The 20,436-nt window shown below is 39.5% G+C and overlaps 1 protein-coding gene across 1 annotated transcript in view; it reads right to left on the bottom strand.

The window, feature by feature from the left end:
- Window positions 1–467, bottom strand: part of LOC134538277 (rhodopsin-like) — a 170,351-nt gene extending 169,884 nt beyond the window's left edge. The window contains exon 1 of the mRNA XM_063379448.1: window positions 303–467. Within this exon, the coding sequence (XP_063235518.1) occupies window positions 303–449 (147 nt within the window). The 5' untranslated portion in view covers window positions 450–467. The remainder of the gene's footprint in view (window positions 1–302) is intronic.
- Between the last annotated feature and the right edge of the window lie 19,969 nt (window positions 468–20,436).

Below are 20,436 nucleotides of genomic sequence, written 5' to 3' on the forward strand. Positions count from 1 at the left end.
CATGGACAAGTTTGACAGTCACCAATGTGCCAATCATCTTCCCCCCCACCTTAATTTTTTTTTTATGTAACCCTGCGTCGTTGTGAAATTTTACTTGTAGTTGTTGGTGTATAGGTAAGCGCCAAGGAGACGATAAGGACAACACAAAATCACACCCATGTCTTCTCCGGGATTTGAACCCAGAGCCCCCGCACCGTGGCCCGGTGCGTTGCCGACTACGCTACGGATGCCCGACAGCGGGTTTGCCTTCTGGGACAACACGTTGGAGTGCTGTGTTGTTTCTGGCTGTGGGTGCAGCTCACCTGCTTCTCGCGGCACATGAGCACGATGACCAGCAGGTTGCAGAAGAACCCGAAGAACCCGATGAAGAAGAGGACGACCGCCGTGGCGACGTACGACTCGGGCGCCATCAGGAGGCCATCGTCCCCCTCCTCGCCGCGCTCGGGCATCCTCGGGCCCGCCCGGCGCCGCTCGGGTCTGCGGGCGGAGGGGAGGGGCGGGCGGTCAGCGGCGGTGGTGGGGGCCGCCAGTTGCGCTCGCCCCCGCCAGGCAGCGCATCGCGCGGGTGTTCCCCGCGTCGCGCGCCTCCTTAACGGCCAGTCGGGACGACCACACCGCCAGCGGCGTTGCCACCTCCTCCCGGGCTCACATTCCTGCGGGACAGCGCCGCCACCTGCGGACACAAGCGGGAAATAAACAATACCACGCACACCCTCTATCCCTCAAACTCTTCAGACCAGTGGGAATGCCGCCGCCACTTGATCATCATTGGGAAATCCCCCAGCGCGGGGGAGGTACAAGACGTTTTAGGGGCTCTTGTCCTCACATTTTGTAGTCATTAAGGGGGTGCCTTCCATTTCAGGTCATGACTTTATATTCATGTAAATCACCGATCAACTTTTAGACCTTTTTCAATTGTTTAACTTTCACGAAATTAAAAATATACACAGCGCATACTTTTTGCATAATGAGCTGCCAAAGTTACATTTTTAACGTTTTCTGGTTGTACAAATAAGGAGAATTTAATTTATTGCGGAAAATGGAACTTTTTTAGGTTTAAATGCAATGCCACTGGCTACTTCATGATACGGTTTGCATTTTCTATTTAAAAAAACTTGTTTCGTGTTTCTTGGTTGTCAAAACCGTAACAAATTTGAGAATTTTGAAATTTCAGGTAAAATTAATTAATATTTTCTGAAAAAGGAATTCTAACCATTTCTTGAAGTAGCCAGTTGCATTGCAGTTAAACCTAAAAACTTCAGTTCTGCAATAAAATAAATTCTCCTTATTTGTACAACCCAAAAACGTTAAAAATGTAACTTTGGCAGCTCATTATGCAAAAAGTTTGCTCTGTATATATTTTTCATTTCGTGAATGTTAAACAATTAAAAAAATTTACAAATTTATCTGTAATTACTATAAATATAAAATTTTAGCCTGAAATGGAATGCACCCCCTTAATGACTACACAATGGGAGGACAAGAGTCCCTAAAAAGCCTTGTACCTCCCCCGCGCTTATGGATTCCCCAATGCAGATCAAGTGGCGGCAGCATTCCCGCTGGTCTGAACAATTTTTTTAGATTTATTTAATTCGAAAAATATGTTCCAGTTCGTAATTGTAATCACCGAGTAATGGGTGAGGTGACGTCCACAGTATCCAGCATGGGCGTCGATCCTGAAGTATCCCTTTAGTTAGGTGGTCCTCTTGCGCTTGTAAAAGCGTCACCATGAAACTTAAAACGTTAAGAACTATGTATCGTGGGAAACTTTCGGTGTGTAATATATTTTTCTGTTGATTGCTTGCATTTGGTACGAAATGTGGGAATTATGCGACATGCAAGCGCCCTACCTACGCGCAAAACTCTCGGACCACGCCCCCTCCTCTTCTTCCAAAGAGAAATTCCGCGGGCTTTTCTTCCGAATCCTACATATTCGCGCCCCTTGATTTACAGGCATATGCTGGGACGGTCCCTCGCTTTTATACGAAGCCTATGGCTTATTTCTGTCCAAACATGTATTTATCTTATGTTACCTTCGCCAATGACCTCGCTGTTCACGAGAAATTAAGCACAGGGAAAGCCTATAGTTCACAGGGATGAGAGCCACAACCGAACAGTTCCGAAGTGCTCCGAAGTTCACTTCTCACTTATTAAAAAAACACTATATTGCAATGGTTTATATATTTTACGGTCATAACGCTAAACTAACCTAACCAACCTTTCATTTTAGTTAATATAACCTAACATAACCTACCCTCCCGAGAAAAAAAAATAAAGAAATATTATTTAGTACATTGACCGAAACTAACCTAACATTTAACTTCGGTAAACTTCCGAACTGTTCGGGTTGTGGTTGTGTGACTTTCATCCCTGGGAACTGTAGGATATCCTTACGCAAATGGAATATTTTAATTATCTAGCATGAGTTACAAAATATTAATTTACATCAGGACAAGACAAACAAGTAAAAATAAAAATATGAGTGTTTCAGTTAGTTACAAGAATTGGTACTTAAGCATATTGCCTTTATTTTAATCTGAGAAGTGCTGTAAAACCATCCTTATTTAAAACATCGCAATATTTTACCTAAATAAATCCAGCCATGGTTCACTACGCACTGGGGCAAAAATTATCACCTTAAAACTTAAAAAGAGAGCGGGAGAGACCAATGGTTGGAAATGTGTTGTTTTATATGGAAAAACTATACAAGTGTAATTTATTTTTGTGTTACTAGAACCAACCTGTTTGGATTTAACAGTTAGAGCTTCGCTCTAGCGGGGAAAGAGTCGGGACTCTACTCCCGGCTGTGCGAGCGGGGGATTTTTCTTGTGAAAAATGTCCTTCCCGGGTTTGCGTGTCGCGTGTCTATACAGCGGAACGCAAGGACACTCCATCGCGGACTCACCTCAGCTAGTAACCAGACCCCGGCCCGAACAACCCATCTCCACATCACCGCAAGTAGTGACGTGACACACAAACAAATTATTCGAAACATGAAAAAAAAAAAAAAATTCCTTCAAATGGGGAATTTATTTCGAGGAATTAAATATAGCTTTCCAACCCCAGTTTCCACCTTTGGATTAAATTTTTTTTTCTTAATTGTATGTCGAATACCTTATAACGATCTCCGTTTTAAGTTCGAAGCATGATGAAATACGCGCCGTGTTATTAATTTTTTTTTTTTTTCAAAAAAAAACTCGATTTTTATTTTGTGTGTAACATCTGCGATCTCGGTAAACGGCATTTCGTAGGAGTAATTTCGTCAATGCAACGGAAGTCGCATGGGACGGAAATGTGTAACCACGGTGCTGCCATCTTTGGCGGATGACACGAACCAAAGTTCACAAATACACGGGAAAACTTTATAGTATTAACGGTTTTATGAATTGCAACAAGATTTGCGGTATTTTAATAAAATTCCTTGTCAAAAATCAAGTCAGTAGTATATAATAGGGGCGTCTGGCACAGGCGCCAGGCGGAGGATTGAAGATTGTTTACATTGTGACGTCACGGCGGCCATCTTGGAGGAGTGTAACGGGACACATCGTAACGGGACAAGTTTGACCTTGAATTTGATCCTCAAAATGTGCCAAAATCCGCCAAAATTGGGCAAAATTTGCCCAAAATTCCTCAAAAATCGCCAAAATTTCCATTTCTGTGGAAAAAAGTTCCGCCAAAAATTCGCAAAAAATTCCTCAATTCGAAAATCAGGATTTCGAAAATCCTCAAAAGTCGTTTTGCCCTAGAAAGAACCCTAATTCCTAAAACTGGCTTAAAACTCCTAAGAGATAGCCGCTTATAAGCCATTTCTAGGAATAAGGATACCATGACCGCCATCTTGGATTATGTCGTCACCGATGCATTTTTCGCTACGGCCGCCATCTTTAACTTTTTTATTTATTATCCGATTTTAATAAAATATTTTTTAAAAATTATAAAAAAAATTAAATAATAAAATTTTAATAAAACATTTATAAAAAACAAACATTAACGACACGGAGTTCGGAGTCCTCGGTTCGAACACGGTGAGGGCAAAAAAAATTAAAAATGGCGACAGGCTCCTTCCTTAATGGTGGCTGCAGGCAGACTGACTCCCACCACTTTTCTTAAAGCAGATATATCGTCACCTAGTATGACGTCATGTCCGCCATCTTGTCTTCGTTGCTGGAGACCACCATCTTGTTTTCGTCGGCGAGAGTGCGCTGACGCCATGTTAGTTTAGTTCTTATCCGCTAGAGTGCAGTAATCATTTATTACTAAGGTGCCCGCCATCTTGAAATTTGGACGCCATATTGAAAATCCGTAATTATTTAGCTAGAAATTCGGGAAAAATTTCTAAATTCGTTAAATAAATCACTCATTAATTTACATATTGATTCGATGGATTCCTGTCCTTGGTTCGATACCCGATCGATGCAATAATGTTTAATTTTATGTAAAAAATAATAATTTCAATAAACCATGTTCAACATTCGTAAAGAGACTCTAAATCCTCTACGACCACCATCCTATCAGACATCAAGACCACCATATTGGAAATGCGTAATTTTAATGCTAGAGATCCGGGAAAAAGTTCAGAAATCATTAAATAAATTTCCGATCAATAAACTGATTAATTAGATCGACTAAGGTCCTTGGTACGATCCCAGGCCGATACAAAACAACTTTAATATTTTAAAAAAGCACCACTAAAGTGTAAGGTTCGAGGAATTAAACACCGCAAGTTCTTTTACAAACATAATATTTATTACATAATTTCTATTCTACTACAGGATCACTTACGAAAGCCAGCAATCTTATAATCATTTAGTTCCGCAGCGGTGTGAAATGACTAATTCTTAGCTCCAATCGGTTTATACTAGACAGAGTCCAGCCAGAACCTTTACAGACATAGTCCACCTCTTCTTGACAGAGTTTCTGGATACCGTTTTTAACAGTTTGCTTCACATCGTTAGAACTGTAAATTACTGCAGCCGATGTCTTGAATGCACACTTCTTCACTTTGTCATCGAACGGATATGGCTTTCCATATATACAGTCCAACCACAAGTTATATTTCAAAGGTCCGTTTGTTGCTACATCATCAGTAAGCTGATTGATTATCTTCTGTCTGATATCGTCAAGAAAATTACAAATGTCCTTCGACTCACCGAACGTATTTAGATAATAGTAGTCTTTCAAAGTTCCGCGAAATGCAGACTGCGCCAAGTAGAAGCCATTATCGTTCACTTGTAATGCTCCGAACACAGTCTTAGGTTTAGTTCCATGTTCAGACGTCATAACAATCGGTTGCTGGGCATCTGTTTTTCTGGTTGTACGCTTTCGTGTCTCCAATCTAAAGCGAGGAGCCGAAATGTCGGCAGGTAGTTCAGCAGTAGGAGCACAGACTCCACCTATACATTTTTTCGCATGATGTCGCAAACTGTCAATTCGAGTAAACCATTTAAGGCACTCATCACATCGAAACTTCATGCGAGAAGGATTCTTCGTGCATTTGCTCCGCTCATGTCTTCGTGCATCATGGGAAAATGCGAACGACGTATCACAGTAGCTGCAAGGATACCGTGGTGATGAAGACGATCCTTTCAGACCCGATCCAGATACAGACGTTGCAACAGTAGTACCATTTCCAGGCATTCTCTTATGCACATCGATGCATCGTTGTTGCGCCGAAACCTTTACTTTCTGCCGCACAGCAGGACCTTTGCATGCCTTCATGTGCGTTTTCATATTATCTTTTCTGGCAAACTGCTTATGACATTTCTCACAAACAAACATTTTACGATATAGGTTCTTGGCACATTCGCTCCTCTCGTGTCGCCGGGCATTGCTGTTGTTTGAGAAAATCTTGTCGCAGTAACAGCACCGATGTTCGCTAGTTGTCAAATCAGCATCCATTGAAGTCTCCATCGAGGTCGTATCGTCGATCGTCGTGGTTTCCTGCACATCCAGCTCAGTAGTCATTAAGCTATCTTCTGCTGGTGGTATCACATCTGTTGAAATCTCCTCCAATGTCGACGTCGTCGTCGTTGCCAACGGGATCTGCTCCACCATTGTCGTCGCTGACGTCAAGGTTCCCTTAGACGATGGTACAACGTCCATCGAGTTCGGCGTTAAAGTCGGTAAAGATGCCATCGAGTTCTCAAGAACAGGTAATTACACGACTTATGCACCAGATGAAATAATCTAGGTGATCCTTACACCGTCGACGACAGTAACAAACTGAGCGACCTGCTGTCTAGGACTCGCTTATATACATGCACCGGATGGAATAATACGCAAGTCAAATCAAGAACCATTTACTATAATACTAGAGTCAAAATAACATTAAAAATAGAAGGACCATCAACGAAAAGGCAGCACATTTGGAAGCACCGACAACGAAAAGGCAGCACATTTGGAAGCACCGACTACGAAAAGGCAGCACATTTGGAAGCACCGACTACGAAAAGGCAGCACATTTGGAAGCACCGACTACGAAAAGGCAGCACATTTGGAAGCACCGACAACGAAAAGGCAGCACATTTGGAAGCACCGACAACGAAAAGGCAGCACATTTGGAAGCACCGACAACGAATAGGCAGCACATTTGGAAGCACCGACAACGAAAAGGCAGCACATTTGGAAGCACCGACAACGAAAAGGCAGCACATTTGGAAGCACCGACAACGAAAAGGCAGCACATATGGAAGCACCGACTACGAAAAGGCAGCACATTTGGAAGCACCGACAACGAAAAGGCAGCACATTTGGAAGCTCCATCAACAAAAAAAAAGGCAAAAAGGAAGCACAAGTTACGAGATCTATGTCTTAGTTAGAAATCAGAATACAATAAATAAAAACATTAAATTCTTATAATTTAAATTATTTATTTTATTGCTTTACACTATACAAATGCAAGTAAAACAAGCCATTATTGTATGTAGCCAGCATTCCTCAGTTCCTTGAGTATGAAGGATATTTCTTTGATGCACGAATAGTTTCCTGCACAAAGCGAACCATGTAGAAGTCTTAGCCGGTCAACCAATATGTTTGGATCTTTCCATGATGTGTAATCATTCTCTTCTACCACCATCTTCCTTGCACCTTTATAATTATTATGATCTCTGGTGTCTTCCGTTTTACCACCAACCGCAGGGTAACTTTCATGTTTGAGACGGTGATCATCACAAGCTTGATCAGATTTATTTAATATATCACGTCGTTTCCATCGTTTCGGTCTCAGGACACCGCCACATTCTTCAATCTTGGCAGCTTTAGGTGCTTCATCATAGTCTATGTCTTTGTAAACAGCCTCAGAGTCACTGTAACAATCACCGTAGAAGGAATCGTCTTCACCCAATTTACCGTAATAATTCGATGTTGATGATGTTGAAGTGTCTTCATCGTCTTCATGCTTCCTTTTTAGGAGTCCATCATTTTTACAAAGTAGGAAAGATTTACTTGAATTCGGCTGGAATATATTCTCACTTTTCACGTTAAGGATTCTTCCATTGTCTTCATTCTTCCGTAAATCATCAACCTCCTTCAATTTAAGTTCGTTGTCGAGATCGGAAGAGCCAAGAAAATTATTGGCGTAATGCAGATCACTCTTCCTTAGGCTAGTAGATTCATCGTTGTCCTTTAGCCTGTACGCAGGCTTGGCGCTACAAGTTCTGCCATGTCTTTTTAGGCTCTCTCTCCGCGTAAACGACTTGCTACATCTAACACAACTTATCATATTGCGCAGTGGATTTTTAACACAGTCATTCTTCTCGTGTTGTCTTTTATTCTTTCTCAAGATAAACTCTTTACTGCAAAACTTACACCTATGTTCTTTCGATACAGCGTCAGATCCCAAATCGGAATTCATATTAGTTACTGAGACTAACGTCAGATACCAATTGAGTATTTTAAATTATATCCAATACTTAAATAGAAATATTTTCATATTTCATCAGCGAGAATTAATATATCTCATGCAAAAGTACTTTATGCATGTAGTTCTGCTTTTCAACAACAGATGTCGCCACATGTTGCTTGCAGGTAAATAATATTTAGTTCTTTTATGCGGGATGCGGGATGCTCACTAACGATCGCAAAAGAAGGATGGCTTCGCTAGACTCCAAGGAAAAGGAAGTTCGTCTTGCATGTTGGTGCTCCACAGATGTCTCATGGCGTAATATTAATTTGACTGAGTAATGATATTTTTTAATTCCACCTGATAAAAATATTGCAAGTTTTGATTTAGTAGCAGAATTTATCGAATTAAATGTAACTCCAAATAAAATGACATGTCTCATTAGTCAAAAAAAAAATCCATGCAGACAGCGGTTTTTCAGAATAGTCAGAAACACTTGAAGAAACCACAGGAATGATTGCAAGAACACGGGAAAAACCATCAAAATACTGACAAGAATAATCAGGAGCACACGGGAAAAACCATCAAAATACTGACAAGAATAATCAGGAGCACACGGAGAAAACCATCATAATATTAACAAGAATAATCAGGAGCACACGGAGAAAACCATCATAATATTGACCAGATTAATCAGAAGTACTCGGAGAAAACCACCACATGTTTTCTTTGATATCATAAAATTACAGGAAAATTTTTTTAAAAATAAAAATAAATTAATAAAAAAAATACATAAATTTCGGGCTTGAACAAGAACTCTATCTTTGCTCAACAATGATAAGTTTACAAGCTAGCAGAAACTGTTTATGCATTTTTTTTATTAATTTATTTTTATTTTTAAAAATTTTTTCCTGTAATTTTATGATATCAAAGAAAACATGTGGTGGTTTTCTCCGAGTACTTCTGATTAATCTGGTCAATATTATGATGGTTTTCTCCGTGTGCTCCTGATTATTCTTTTTATATTATGATGGTTTTCTCCGTGTGCTCCTGATTATTCTTGTCAGTATTTTGATGGTTTTTCCCGTGTTCTTGCAATCATTCCTGTGGTTTCTTCAAGTGTTTCTGACTATTCTGAAAAACCGCTGTCTGCATGGATTTTTTTTTTGACTAATGAGACATGTCATTTTATTTGGAGTTACATTTAATTCGATAATTTCTGCTACTAAATCAAAACTTGCAATATTTTTATCAGGTGGAATTAAAAAATATCATTACTCAGTCAAATTAATATTACGCCATGAGACATCTGTGGAGCACCAACATGCAAGACGAACTTCCTTTTCCTTGGAGTCTAGCGAAGCCATCCTTCTTTTGCGATCGTTAGTGAGCATCCCGCATCCCGCATAAAAGAACTAAATATTATTTACCTGCAAGCAACATGTGGCGACATCTGTTGTTGAAAAGCAGAACTACATGCATAAAGTACTTTTGCATGAGATATATTAATTCTCGCTGATGAAATATGAAAATATTTCTATTTAAGTATTGGATATAATTTAAAATACTCAATTGGTATCTGACGTTAGTCTCAGTAACTAATATGAATTCCGATTTGGGATCTGACGCTGTATCGAAAGAACATAGGTGTAAGTTTTGCAGTAAAGAGTTTATCTTGAGAAAGAATAAAAGACAACACGAGAAGAATGACTGTGTTAAAAATCCACTGCGCAATATGATAAGTTGTGTTAGATGTAGCAAGTCGTTTACGCGGAGAGAGAGCCTAAAAAGACATGGCAGAACTTGTAGCGCCAAGCCTGCGTACAGGCTAAAGGACAACGATGAATCTACTAGCCTAAGGAAGAGTGATCTGCATTACGCCAATAATTTTCTTGGCTCTTCCGATCTCGACAACGAACTTAAATTGAAGGAGGTTGATGATTTACGGAAGAATGAAGACAATGGAAGAATCCTTAACGTGAAAAGTGAGAATATATTCCAGCCGAATTCAAGTAAATCTTTCCTACTTTGTAAAAATGATGGACTCCTAAAAAGGAAGCATGAAGACGATGAAGACACTTCAACATCATCAACATCGAATTATTACGGTAAATTGGGTGAAGACGATTCCTTCTACGGTGATTGTTACAGTGACTCTGAGGCTGTTTACAAAGACATAGACTATGATGAAGCACCTAAAGCTGCCAAGATTGAAGAATGTGGCGGTGTCCTGAGACCGAAACGATGGAAACGACGTGATATATTAAATAAATCTGATCAAGCTTGTGATGATCACCGTCTCAAACATGAAAGTTACCCTGCGGTTGGTGGTAAAACGGAAGACACCAGAGATCATAATAATTATAAAGGTGCAAGGAAGATGGTGGTAGAAGAGAATGATTACACATCATGGAAAGATCCAAACATATTGGTTGACCGGCTAAGACTTCTACATGGTTCGCTTTGTGCAGGAAACTATTCGTGCATCAAAGAAATATCCTTCATACTCAAGGAACTGAGGAATGCTGGCTACATACAATAATGGCTTGTTTTACTTGCATTTGTATAGTGTAAAGCAATAAAATAAATAATTTAAATTATAAGAATTTAATGTTTTTATTTATTGTATTCTGATTTCTAACTAAGACATAGATCTCGTAACTTGTGCTTCCTTTTTGCCTTTTTTTTTTGTTGATGGAGCTTCCAAATGTGCTGCCTTTTCGTTGTCGGTGCTTCCAAATGTGCTGCCTTTTCGTAGTCGGTGCTTCCATATGTGCTGCCTTTCCGTTGTCGGTGCTTCCAAATGTGCTGCCTTTTCGTTGTCGGTGCTTCCAAATGTGCTGCCTTTTCGTTGTCGGTGCTTCCAAATGTGCTGCCTATTCGTTGTCGGTGCTTCCAAATGTGCTGCCTTTTCGTTGTCGGTGCTTCCAAATGTGCTGCCTTTTCGTTGTCGGTGCTTCCAAATGTGCTGCCTTTTCGTAGTCGGTGCTTCCAAATGTGCTGCCTTTTCGTAGTCGGTGCTTCCAAATGTGCTGCCTTTTCGTAGTCGGTGCTTCCAAATGTGCTGCCTTTTCGTTGTCGGTGCTTCCAAATGTGCTGCCTTTTCGTTGATGGTCCTTCTATTTTTAATGTTGTTTTGACTCTAGTATTATAGTAAATGGTTCTTGATTTGACTTGCGTATTATTCCATCCGGTGCATGTATATAAGCGAGTCCTAGACAGCAGGTCGCTCAGTTTGTTACTGTCGTCGACGGTGTAAGGATCACCTAGATTATTTCATCTGGTGCATAAGTCGTGTAATTACCTGTTCTTGAGAACTCGATGGCATCTTTACCGACTTTAACGCCGAACTCGATGGACGTTGTACCATCGTCTAAGGGAACCTTGACGTCAGCGACGACAATGGTGGAGCAGATCCCGTTGGCAACGACGACGACGTCGACATTGGAGGAGATTTCAACAGATGTGATACCACCAGCAGAAGATAGCTTAATGACTACTGAGCTGGATGTGCAGGAAACCACGACGATCGACGATACGACCTCGATGGAGACTTCAATGGATGCTGATTTGACAACTAGCGAACATCGGTGCTGTTACTGCGACAAGATTTTCTCAAACAACAGCAATGCCCGGCGACACGAGAGGAGCGAATGTGCCAAGAACCTATATCGTAAAATGTTTGTTTGTGAGAAATGTCATAAGCAGTTTGCCAGAAAAGATAATATGAAAACGCACATGAAGGCATGCAAAGGTCCTGCTGTGCGGCAGAAAGTAAAGGTTTCGGCGCAACAACGATGCATCGATGTGCATAAGAGAATGCCTGGAAATGGTACTACTGTTGCAACGTCTGTATCTGGATCGGGTCTGAAAGGATCGTCTTCATCACCACGGTATCCTTGCAGCTACTGTGATACGTCGTTCGCATTTTCCCATGATGCACGAAGACATGAGCGGAGCAAATGCACGAAGAATCCTTCTCGCATGAAGTTTCGATGTGATGAGTGCCTTAAATGGTTTACTCGAATTGACAGTTTGCGACATCATGCGAAAAAATGTATAGGTGGAGTCTGTGCTCCTACTGCTGAACTACCTGCCGACATTTCGGCTCCTCGCTTTAGATTGGAGACACGAAAGCGTACAACCAGAAAAACAGATGCCCAGCAACCGATTGTTATGACGTCTGAACATGGAACTAAACCTAAGACTGTGTTCGGAGCATTACAAGTGAACGATAATGGCTTCTACTTGGCGCAGTCTGCATTTCGTGGAACTTTGAAAGACTACTATTATCTAAATACGTTCGGTGAGTCGAAGGACATTTGTAATTTTCTTGACGATATCAGACAGAAGATAATCAATCAGCTTACTGATGATGTAGCAACAAACGGACCTTTGAAATATAACTTGTGGTTGGACTGTATATATGGAAAGCCATATCCGTTCGATGACAAAGTGAAGAAGTGTGCATTCAAGACATCGGCTGCAGTAATTTACAGTTCTAACGATGTGAAGCAAACTGTTAAAAACGGTATCCAGAAACTCTGTCAAGAAGAGGTGGACTATGTCTGTAAAGGTTCTGGCTGGACTCTGTCTAGTATAAACCGATTGGAGCTAAGAATTAGTCATTTCACACCGCTGCGGAACTAAATGATTATAAGATTGCTGGCTTTCGTAAGTGATCCTGTAGTAGAATAGAAATTATGTAATAAATATTATGTTTGTAAAAGAACTTGCGGTGTTTAATTCCTCGAACCTTACACTTTAGTGGTGCTTTTTTAAAATATTAAAGTTGTTTTGTATCGGCCTGGGATCGTACCAAGGACCTTAGTCGATCTAATTAATCAGTTTATTGATCGGAAATTTATTTAATGATTTCTGAACTTTTTCCCGGATCTCTAGCATTAAAATTACGCATTTCCAATATGGTGGTCTTGATGTCTGATAGGATGGTGGTCGTAGAGGATTTAGAGTCTCTTTACGAATGTTGAACATGGTTTATTGAAATTATTATTTTTTACATAAAATTAAACATTATTGCATCGATCGGGTATCGAACCAAGGACAGGAATCCATCGAATCAATATGTAAATTAATGAGTGATTTATTTAACGAATTTAGAAATTTTTCCCGAATTTCTAGCTAAATAATTACGGATTTTCAATATGGCGTCCAAATTTCAAGATGGCGGGCACCTTAGTAATAAATGATTACTGCACTCTAGCGGATAAGAACTAAACTAACATGGCGTCAGCGCACTCTCGCCGACGAAAACAAGATGGTGGTCTCCAGCAACGAAGACAAGATGGCGGACATGACGTCATACTAGGTGACGATATATCTGCTTTAAGAAAAGTGGTGGGAGTCAGTCTGCCTGCAGCCACCATTAAGGAAGGAGCCTGTCGCCATTTTTAATTTTTTTTGCCCTCACCATGTTCGAACCGAGGACTCCGAACTCCGTGTCGTTAATGTTTGTTTTTTATAAATGTTTTATTAAAATTTTATTATTTAATTTTTTTTATAATTTTTAAAAAATATTTTATTAAAATCGGATAATAAATAAAAAAGTTAAAGATGGCGGCCGTAGCGAAAAATGCATCGGTGACGACATAATCCAAGATGGCGGTCATGGTATCCTTATTCCTAGAAATGGCTTATAAGCGGCTATCTCTTAGGAGTTTTAAGCCAGTTTTAGGAATTAGGGTTCTTTCTAGGGCAAAACGACTTTTGAGGATTTTCGAAATCCTGATTTTCGAATTGAGGAATTTTTTGCGAATTTTTGGCGGAACTTTTTTCCACAGAAATGGAAATTTTGGCGATTTTTGAGGAATTTTGGGCAAATTTTGCCCAATTTTGGCGGATTTTGGCACATTTTGAGGATCAAATTCAAGGTCAAACTTGTCCCGTTACGATGTGTCCCGTTACACTCCTCCAAGATGGCCGCCGTGACGTCACAATGTAAACAATCTTCAATCCTCCGCCTGGCGCCTGTGCCAGACGCCCCTATTATATACTACTCAAGTCCAAAGCCGGGGTTTAGTAGTTTTTCAAGACTTTTCCGCTTTCATAGGATATTTTCAATACCTATAGAGTTTAAAATTTCGGCCTGCTTATCAAATGATCCAACAGTTGACGTAGCTGCTACGGCAACGAGTTCTGGTGGCGGGTGCGGAAACTACGTGTGATTCGCGTCCAGAAATGTAGTTTAAAACACACAATTTGCGTACGTTTATCACGCTCGGCATTATTTCAAAATTTCTACGTTGAATTTCGCTGTCCCAAGTTTTGTATTACGAGTGTATTTGCAACGTGCACTGAGTGAAAGGTTTGTTTGCCTCAACAAAATATGTGTTTGTATATGGCGAAATAAATATATTTTGTTAATTCAAACAAACATTTTGTAGCAGAAAAGATTCTGTTGACCCAACAAAATGATTTTGTCAACTCAAATATATATTTCGTTAGGTATAAAAATTCATTTTTGTTACTTACCGAGTTTGGTTAAGCTCACAAAATATTTTGCTCCACCAAGTAAATATTTGTTTCGTCATATATAAACAATTATTTGTTTGTTTCAAACAAATCTTTTTCTCTGAGTGAGGAAGTTGACGAGGTTGGATGCTGCACATCTCTGGCGAGAGTTGAAAAGACTCGCCCACACCGCTCGAGGTGAACCGGCAATAGACGTGGCAACAGCGCGGACGTCTGGACCTCAGATCTCGGGGCTTCGGGAAGTTTCTTCCCCGGCTTCGCGCACGATAGTGAGCGACAGAACAAGGCTCGCGAGACGTCCGCAGCAGTGGAAAGGCCAATCAACGCCGCCATAACAGAGGCAGTGTTGCACTGGAAATCAATTAGTTTCGGACGACTCTCTCTCTCCCCGCCAATTGGATTCTTTTCTCAAAAGTTTCTAAAGGTGCGTCCAAACAGTTTGACTGGCTGCCCAGTATTGGCCTTGTTGTTAAAAGAATAGAGGAGTAGACGAAAGCAGTTTTCACTATCTTCTGCCTTCGATACTCACAGCCAGTTTCTGCCAGCATCCCGAGCCTAAATTTTATTTTAAAAAAAACTGTTTTCTCTGGTAATATTTCTGTTAACTTGCTGTTCCCGTGTCTTTGTGTGCTTTGACGCAATAATATTGCACACAGGTTTATTTGGATTGAAATTATGGACAGTTATTTTTTATTAATATGCTTTTAGGTGTTTACATATAGGAGTAAGAACAAAGAACATTGAGAAGCGTAACTAACTCTAGATCATTTTTTAGCACAGACATAGTAAATACAAGTTGTATCGTAAATAAATGTCAATTACGGTTCTAAATAAAAAAAAATCAAATCCACAAAGTTTACGTAGTTTTCGAGTTATAGGCAATTTTGACAAAAGTATTTTAATTCCCACACTGTACCAAAATATAAGATAGTGTATGTAAAAAAAATTTCTACACAATCATAAATAACCCTACAATAACTATTTGAAGAATAATCAAACATGCTATACTTCTGGGAAAAAAAATTCTTTGCACGACTTATGCAGCAACAATTTTAATAAGGTATACTTGAATATTTACACTTTAAAAAATCACTTTGCAAATATAGCATGTTTTTAAATTAAACAAATTTTCTAAAACTTTCTAAGTTAAGTAATTTTTTTTTGCATGATTACTAGTTAATTTTACCCGATAAAATATTTTCCCCCAAAAATAAAGCATGTCTTTCGGTATAGCATAAAAAATCGAAATAAAATGCATGAGCTGGCATTTTAATTCCTGTATTTTCGAATATGGTGGATAATTTGGTGAAGTTTTATTTATTGTTGAAACACAGGCAATGTTACAATTCGGACTTTTTATATATAAAATGGCTGAATGGCCTGAATTTTTTTTTCGATAAAGGCCCTTAGTTTACTAAATACAACCTTATTAAAATTTCACCACACTAAAAGATTTTTACAAGTATTGCAATTATTGTTTTTTTAGTTATACCACCAACAAAACCTCTACCAAAACTTACATAACTTGAGAATAAATTCATTCAGCCAAATCAACAAATTGTCCTTAATCAAAATTCAGCCGTTAATATAATACAAAAAAAAATCTAGTTAAATAAATGTGTGGTATTTTGTAGCTTGCGATTTAGGTTTTCTCTAAAGTTATGAAAAATAAAAAAAAAACCTATCAAATCGTCGAATTATTTAATAAACCCTGGCTGATTGCTAAGTACAGACCTAAATGAAGTTAGGTTCTTGCAATAAACAAACGTGAATTCTGTTCAAAACAATTCCTTTATTGATGAGGATAAAACCACACAATGTTTCATTAAACTGATATTTTAAACAAATTATTTCAATATTTTGTAAGAAATTTGCAAAGAAAATCCTAGTGTATATTTAATATGTAGGCATTGTTTGTTATTTATACTGAAATCATGCTGTTTTTGTGAGCAGCAGAGAAAGATTGAATGACAGTGAGATCGTTCCAAACGGAAGCTTGAAAAACGAAGAAAAACAATACGTGAACAATAAAGTAATAAAACAAAACATACTGTGCCTCCTTTGCTTATACTAGTATCCCGTGGCAGAAAATACAATAACATGTACCCACTTAAGACTTACTTATCACTCTAAAAAGAATTCGTTTCTGATACAAGCGAAAACAAAACTAAACAAAGGTAAGCTGGGCATCGCGATTGGAGGAATGGAAGTATATATAAATTTCTGAGATAACACTAAATCGTAAATATTTATAATATCGCTATAAAAATGGAGCGTGGGTTTTTTTAAAATTAAGTAACGTCGAAAACTACTTGACAGATTTCAAAAGTTCTTCCACTGTTTTAAAGCTAAACCAGATAGAAAACGCTGTCTTTTTTAAAAATATAGTTCCTTCCATAAATATTTTTAGCTGTGTAACCTCTCGTGTCTAACGCGAGGGGCACAAGGGATGACATGGAAAACAGAGGTGTGCAGTGTGTTAGACATTCATTCATCCAGAAACACACACCCTTAATGACATACAAAGATTAAATACAGAATATTATAACGAAGTACATTTATGATTTCAGAGCCTTGGCTCGTAACAGAAGTCGAAAGTAACTGCGAACGAACAAACAAAACAAATGATTAGCAGAGCCCCTTATTTGAGTGAAACCGCCTTAACAAAACACTGGGTTTGCGGCTCGTCAACTACCACGCGACCCCGACATGGAAGCGTCACCTTACGCTGTCAAAACAAATTACGTGACAGCAAAAATAAACCACTCTCTACTGCTCCAGCCAGAACATTTGCACACATTAATGAAATATGCTACAAGGAAATCTGCTGTATCTCTATTTAACAAAAGAATGGATAAACAAGTTTTCTGACTTGGAAACGCGATTAAGACACAACTATAAAAATTCTAATTATTTACGTTAAACCACTTAAGACTGATATTACTCTCAATAACATAATTACTACACATTACTGAACATGTAAACAAGTGACAGATAATTTAAACAGCAATTAATATCCTTAGCTTTCGAGTCTTTTCTTACGTTTCAATTTACGTGTTACTTTATTTATAAGTTCAAAAGGCGTAGTTCAAAGGCGAACATTTATGCTGTACTGATGTGGCTATTGCTGTAAATGATGCAAGTCCTTGTTTGGCATTTACAAGTGTCTTTAAAATCTTAGTTCGGCAACAGGAACGACTCAACCAGTTCTCCCACAAATACTGAACTTCCAGTTATTTCTTCAAAATGTAATAACCGTTGCTTTCGGGATTTACCGTTTCTAGTCGGGTCAATAAAAAAAAATGTCTCTTATCGGTGGGTTTTTATGCTCACACACCGTCAGCTCGAAACCTTGCCTCCGTAACCGCTAGCCCCTCTGCGGTAATTGCAAGTTTTACTCCAACCGGTCTAGCTGCCTTAACGGTGTCGTTGTTAGCTACGCAAACAGTTTTACGATGAAGTGTCTTACCAAGTCGAGTGGAGTTTGGTCGGGCAGCGTGACGGCAGACAGGCGAGATTCTGAAGGTGTGGCTTCTGGGCTGCTTTTTTTTCTTCTATATAGCTTTGACAAGTCAAGTATCACCTATTGAGCAAGATACTCACTCGTGTAAATTACACGATCCCACCACCTACAGTTGGGTTCAAACGCTCCAGCTCTCTGAGCTCTTTCGTAAACACTGCTACGAGCGGGGGAAAATAAAGCAAAGAATGAAAATAAGGTATTACCAGCAAAGGTATAAGATGCTGGGAAAAAATTGGAAACCCAGCCCTCAGCTTTTGGGCTGCAGCAACACCCCGCCTCGGTCGTCGACTCGGAGCTGTCTCTCTGTCCCAGGGCAAATTGGGGACCTTTTATGCACTGGAACTTGAGGTAGAAAACATCGGAGATTTTTCTGGACCTACATGACCGGAAACGCCGCGTAGGCGACGTCCGATTTTTTTTTCCTAACCTAACTAAAACTAAGTGTATTTTGGAGGGGTCCGGATTAGGGAGGGACCTAGATGCGTCTCAGGCCGAAGCCTATTCGCCTAGTCATGCTGGGATTAGCCATGCAGGGAGAGGGTCGCATGCATCATGTGCTAGGAGGGGATTGGCCAGCCATGGCAGCGATTGGCGCCATGACTAACTCCCCTCACTCTTAAATCTAGACTTTAACTAGAGATAGGTTGGGCCCAGGTAAAACCTGCATAGACACAGGGGAAACCCTGGGCACATTCATGCGGGATGCAAATTGGCATGCATTACGTGTAGGAATTTACAGGAGACAGAGGATGGTCTGGATGAAGTGTTGGACAGAGTAGAAACGAGTCTACCATGCGGGGGTTGGCCGGTTCAAAGCCCGCCACACGAACTCCGCCGAGCATTTCCGAGCGGCTCCGATGCTTGGCCCGCGGCGCGCGATGATTCCGGTTGGCCGGGTAGCATCGGGCGCGCGGCTAGGCGCCAAGCAGACGTCATCATGTACGTAGTACGAGAGCATACGTAACAGCTGAAACCGCAGAATAACGGACTAAATTGACAGCTTTCTTGGCACTGTCACGCGAAATGACACGTGGCTGCACACGTGCTTTCGAAATATGCAATATTATTTATCCTATTATTTCCCGGGCCAAACACATCATAACATACGGAACATCACCTACGTGTTTCAAGTCTGTAGGACATACAAGGCTACGCATCAGCAAAACTGTGACGCCAACCTTCAGCTTCATTTTGTGGGGAGGCGGGTAACCCTGAAGCCAAGACGTGACGGACGCACCAAATATTAGAGCGTTACAAACTCAAGGCAACGCCATGTATTGACGAAGTTCTAAACTAAACTGTCATTAGCGCCTTTAGTTCGCTAACAGTCGCGAGCTTCACTAAGAGGATGGATTTCGCCAAGGAGAAGGATAGGAAGTTACCAGATCTTACTGTATGACCGTGTGGTGGAAGTAGAGAAATGACACAAACTCACTGTCTGTGTGCTTATAACCGACCTCCTGAGAATTTCTATTAAAAACTGAATTTACCCATTTTTCATAATTATGTGTAGTATAATATGTCACTCTCCGGACCGTAAAATATCTAGATAAAAAAAATCATGTTGATCCGTTGCTCCGTTGCTGGGTTAAAAAAAAAAAGACAAAAAGACCAACAGTCAAACACACTTTCGCATTTTTAATATTTGTAGTGATATAACTATTTTATGTATATCTCGAAAGTGAACTTAATTTTTGATGTTACTATTAATTATCTTGACATTATATGTACATACAAAAACCTGAATGAAACAAATCTGAAGGAACAATATTTTTGAAACTTTTCAATATCGAGTTTTGGATTAACCAAATTATTTTAAAATTATAATCACTTTTTTAGATAATTTCTAAATAAAATTCAAATAAAGTGAAATTTTCTTCTCATTTAATAAATGCATAACACACACAAAAAGGATATAGGTTACTAAAAGGAATCTGGCACACAATTTTATACAGTACCAAATGTAATTTTTAGGGATTGTGAAATACAATTTTAGGATGACTACATCTGTGGCTCAGAAAAATATTTTGTACTGTTGGTCTAACTAACACATTTTAAAGGATTTAAGACAGAATAATAGAGCGAAGGTTTAGAAACTACCTACAGATGATATACTTTAATTTTGGAAACATGTGTAATTTAAAATCATTTCCCCCCTCCCCCCGCCCGTACGCCAACCTGCACTGATCGAAAGCAATGACAGTATTGTTTTATTTAAAAATTAACATTGTTTCTTTAAATTATTCTGGGATATTTGTACTAACCACCATTTAATACATGAAATTATTCACTCTTTAAAACAAAATCAACTTGTATTACATTATAACCATACTTTTGAATTAAGCAAAATTGCTTAACACTGTAACTCCTTGGAAATTTGAATGAAAGTGTTGAAGAAAAATTTCTTTGCTGAGGAGGCTACAATTTACGAGAGTTACGAAAGTTCCGATCGCATGAGAGGAATGGTCAGGTACGTGGTGGGGGAACCGGTAGAGGAGGAGAGTGCGTCAGCGGCGACGCCACTCCAACGCATGCGCTAGCGGTCGAATGCGTGCTATATGCTTCATTTGACGGCCGGAAC

This window comes from Bacillus rossius, chromosome 13 (genome assembly GCF_032445375.1).
Source record: "Bacillus rossius redtenbacheri isolate Brsri chromosome 13, Brsri_v3, whole genome shotgun sequence".
In the NCBI taxonomy this organism is placed as follows: Eukaryota; Metazoa; Arthropoda; class Insecta; order Phasmatodea; family Bacillidae; genus Bacillus; species Bacillus rossius.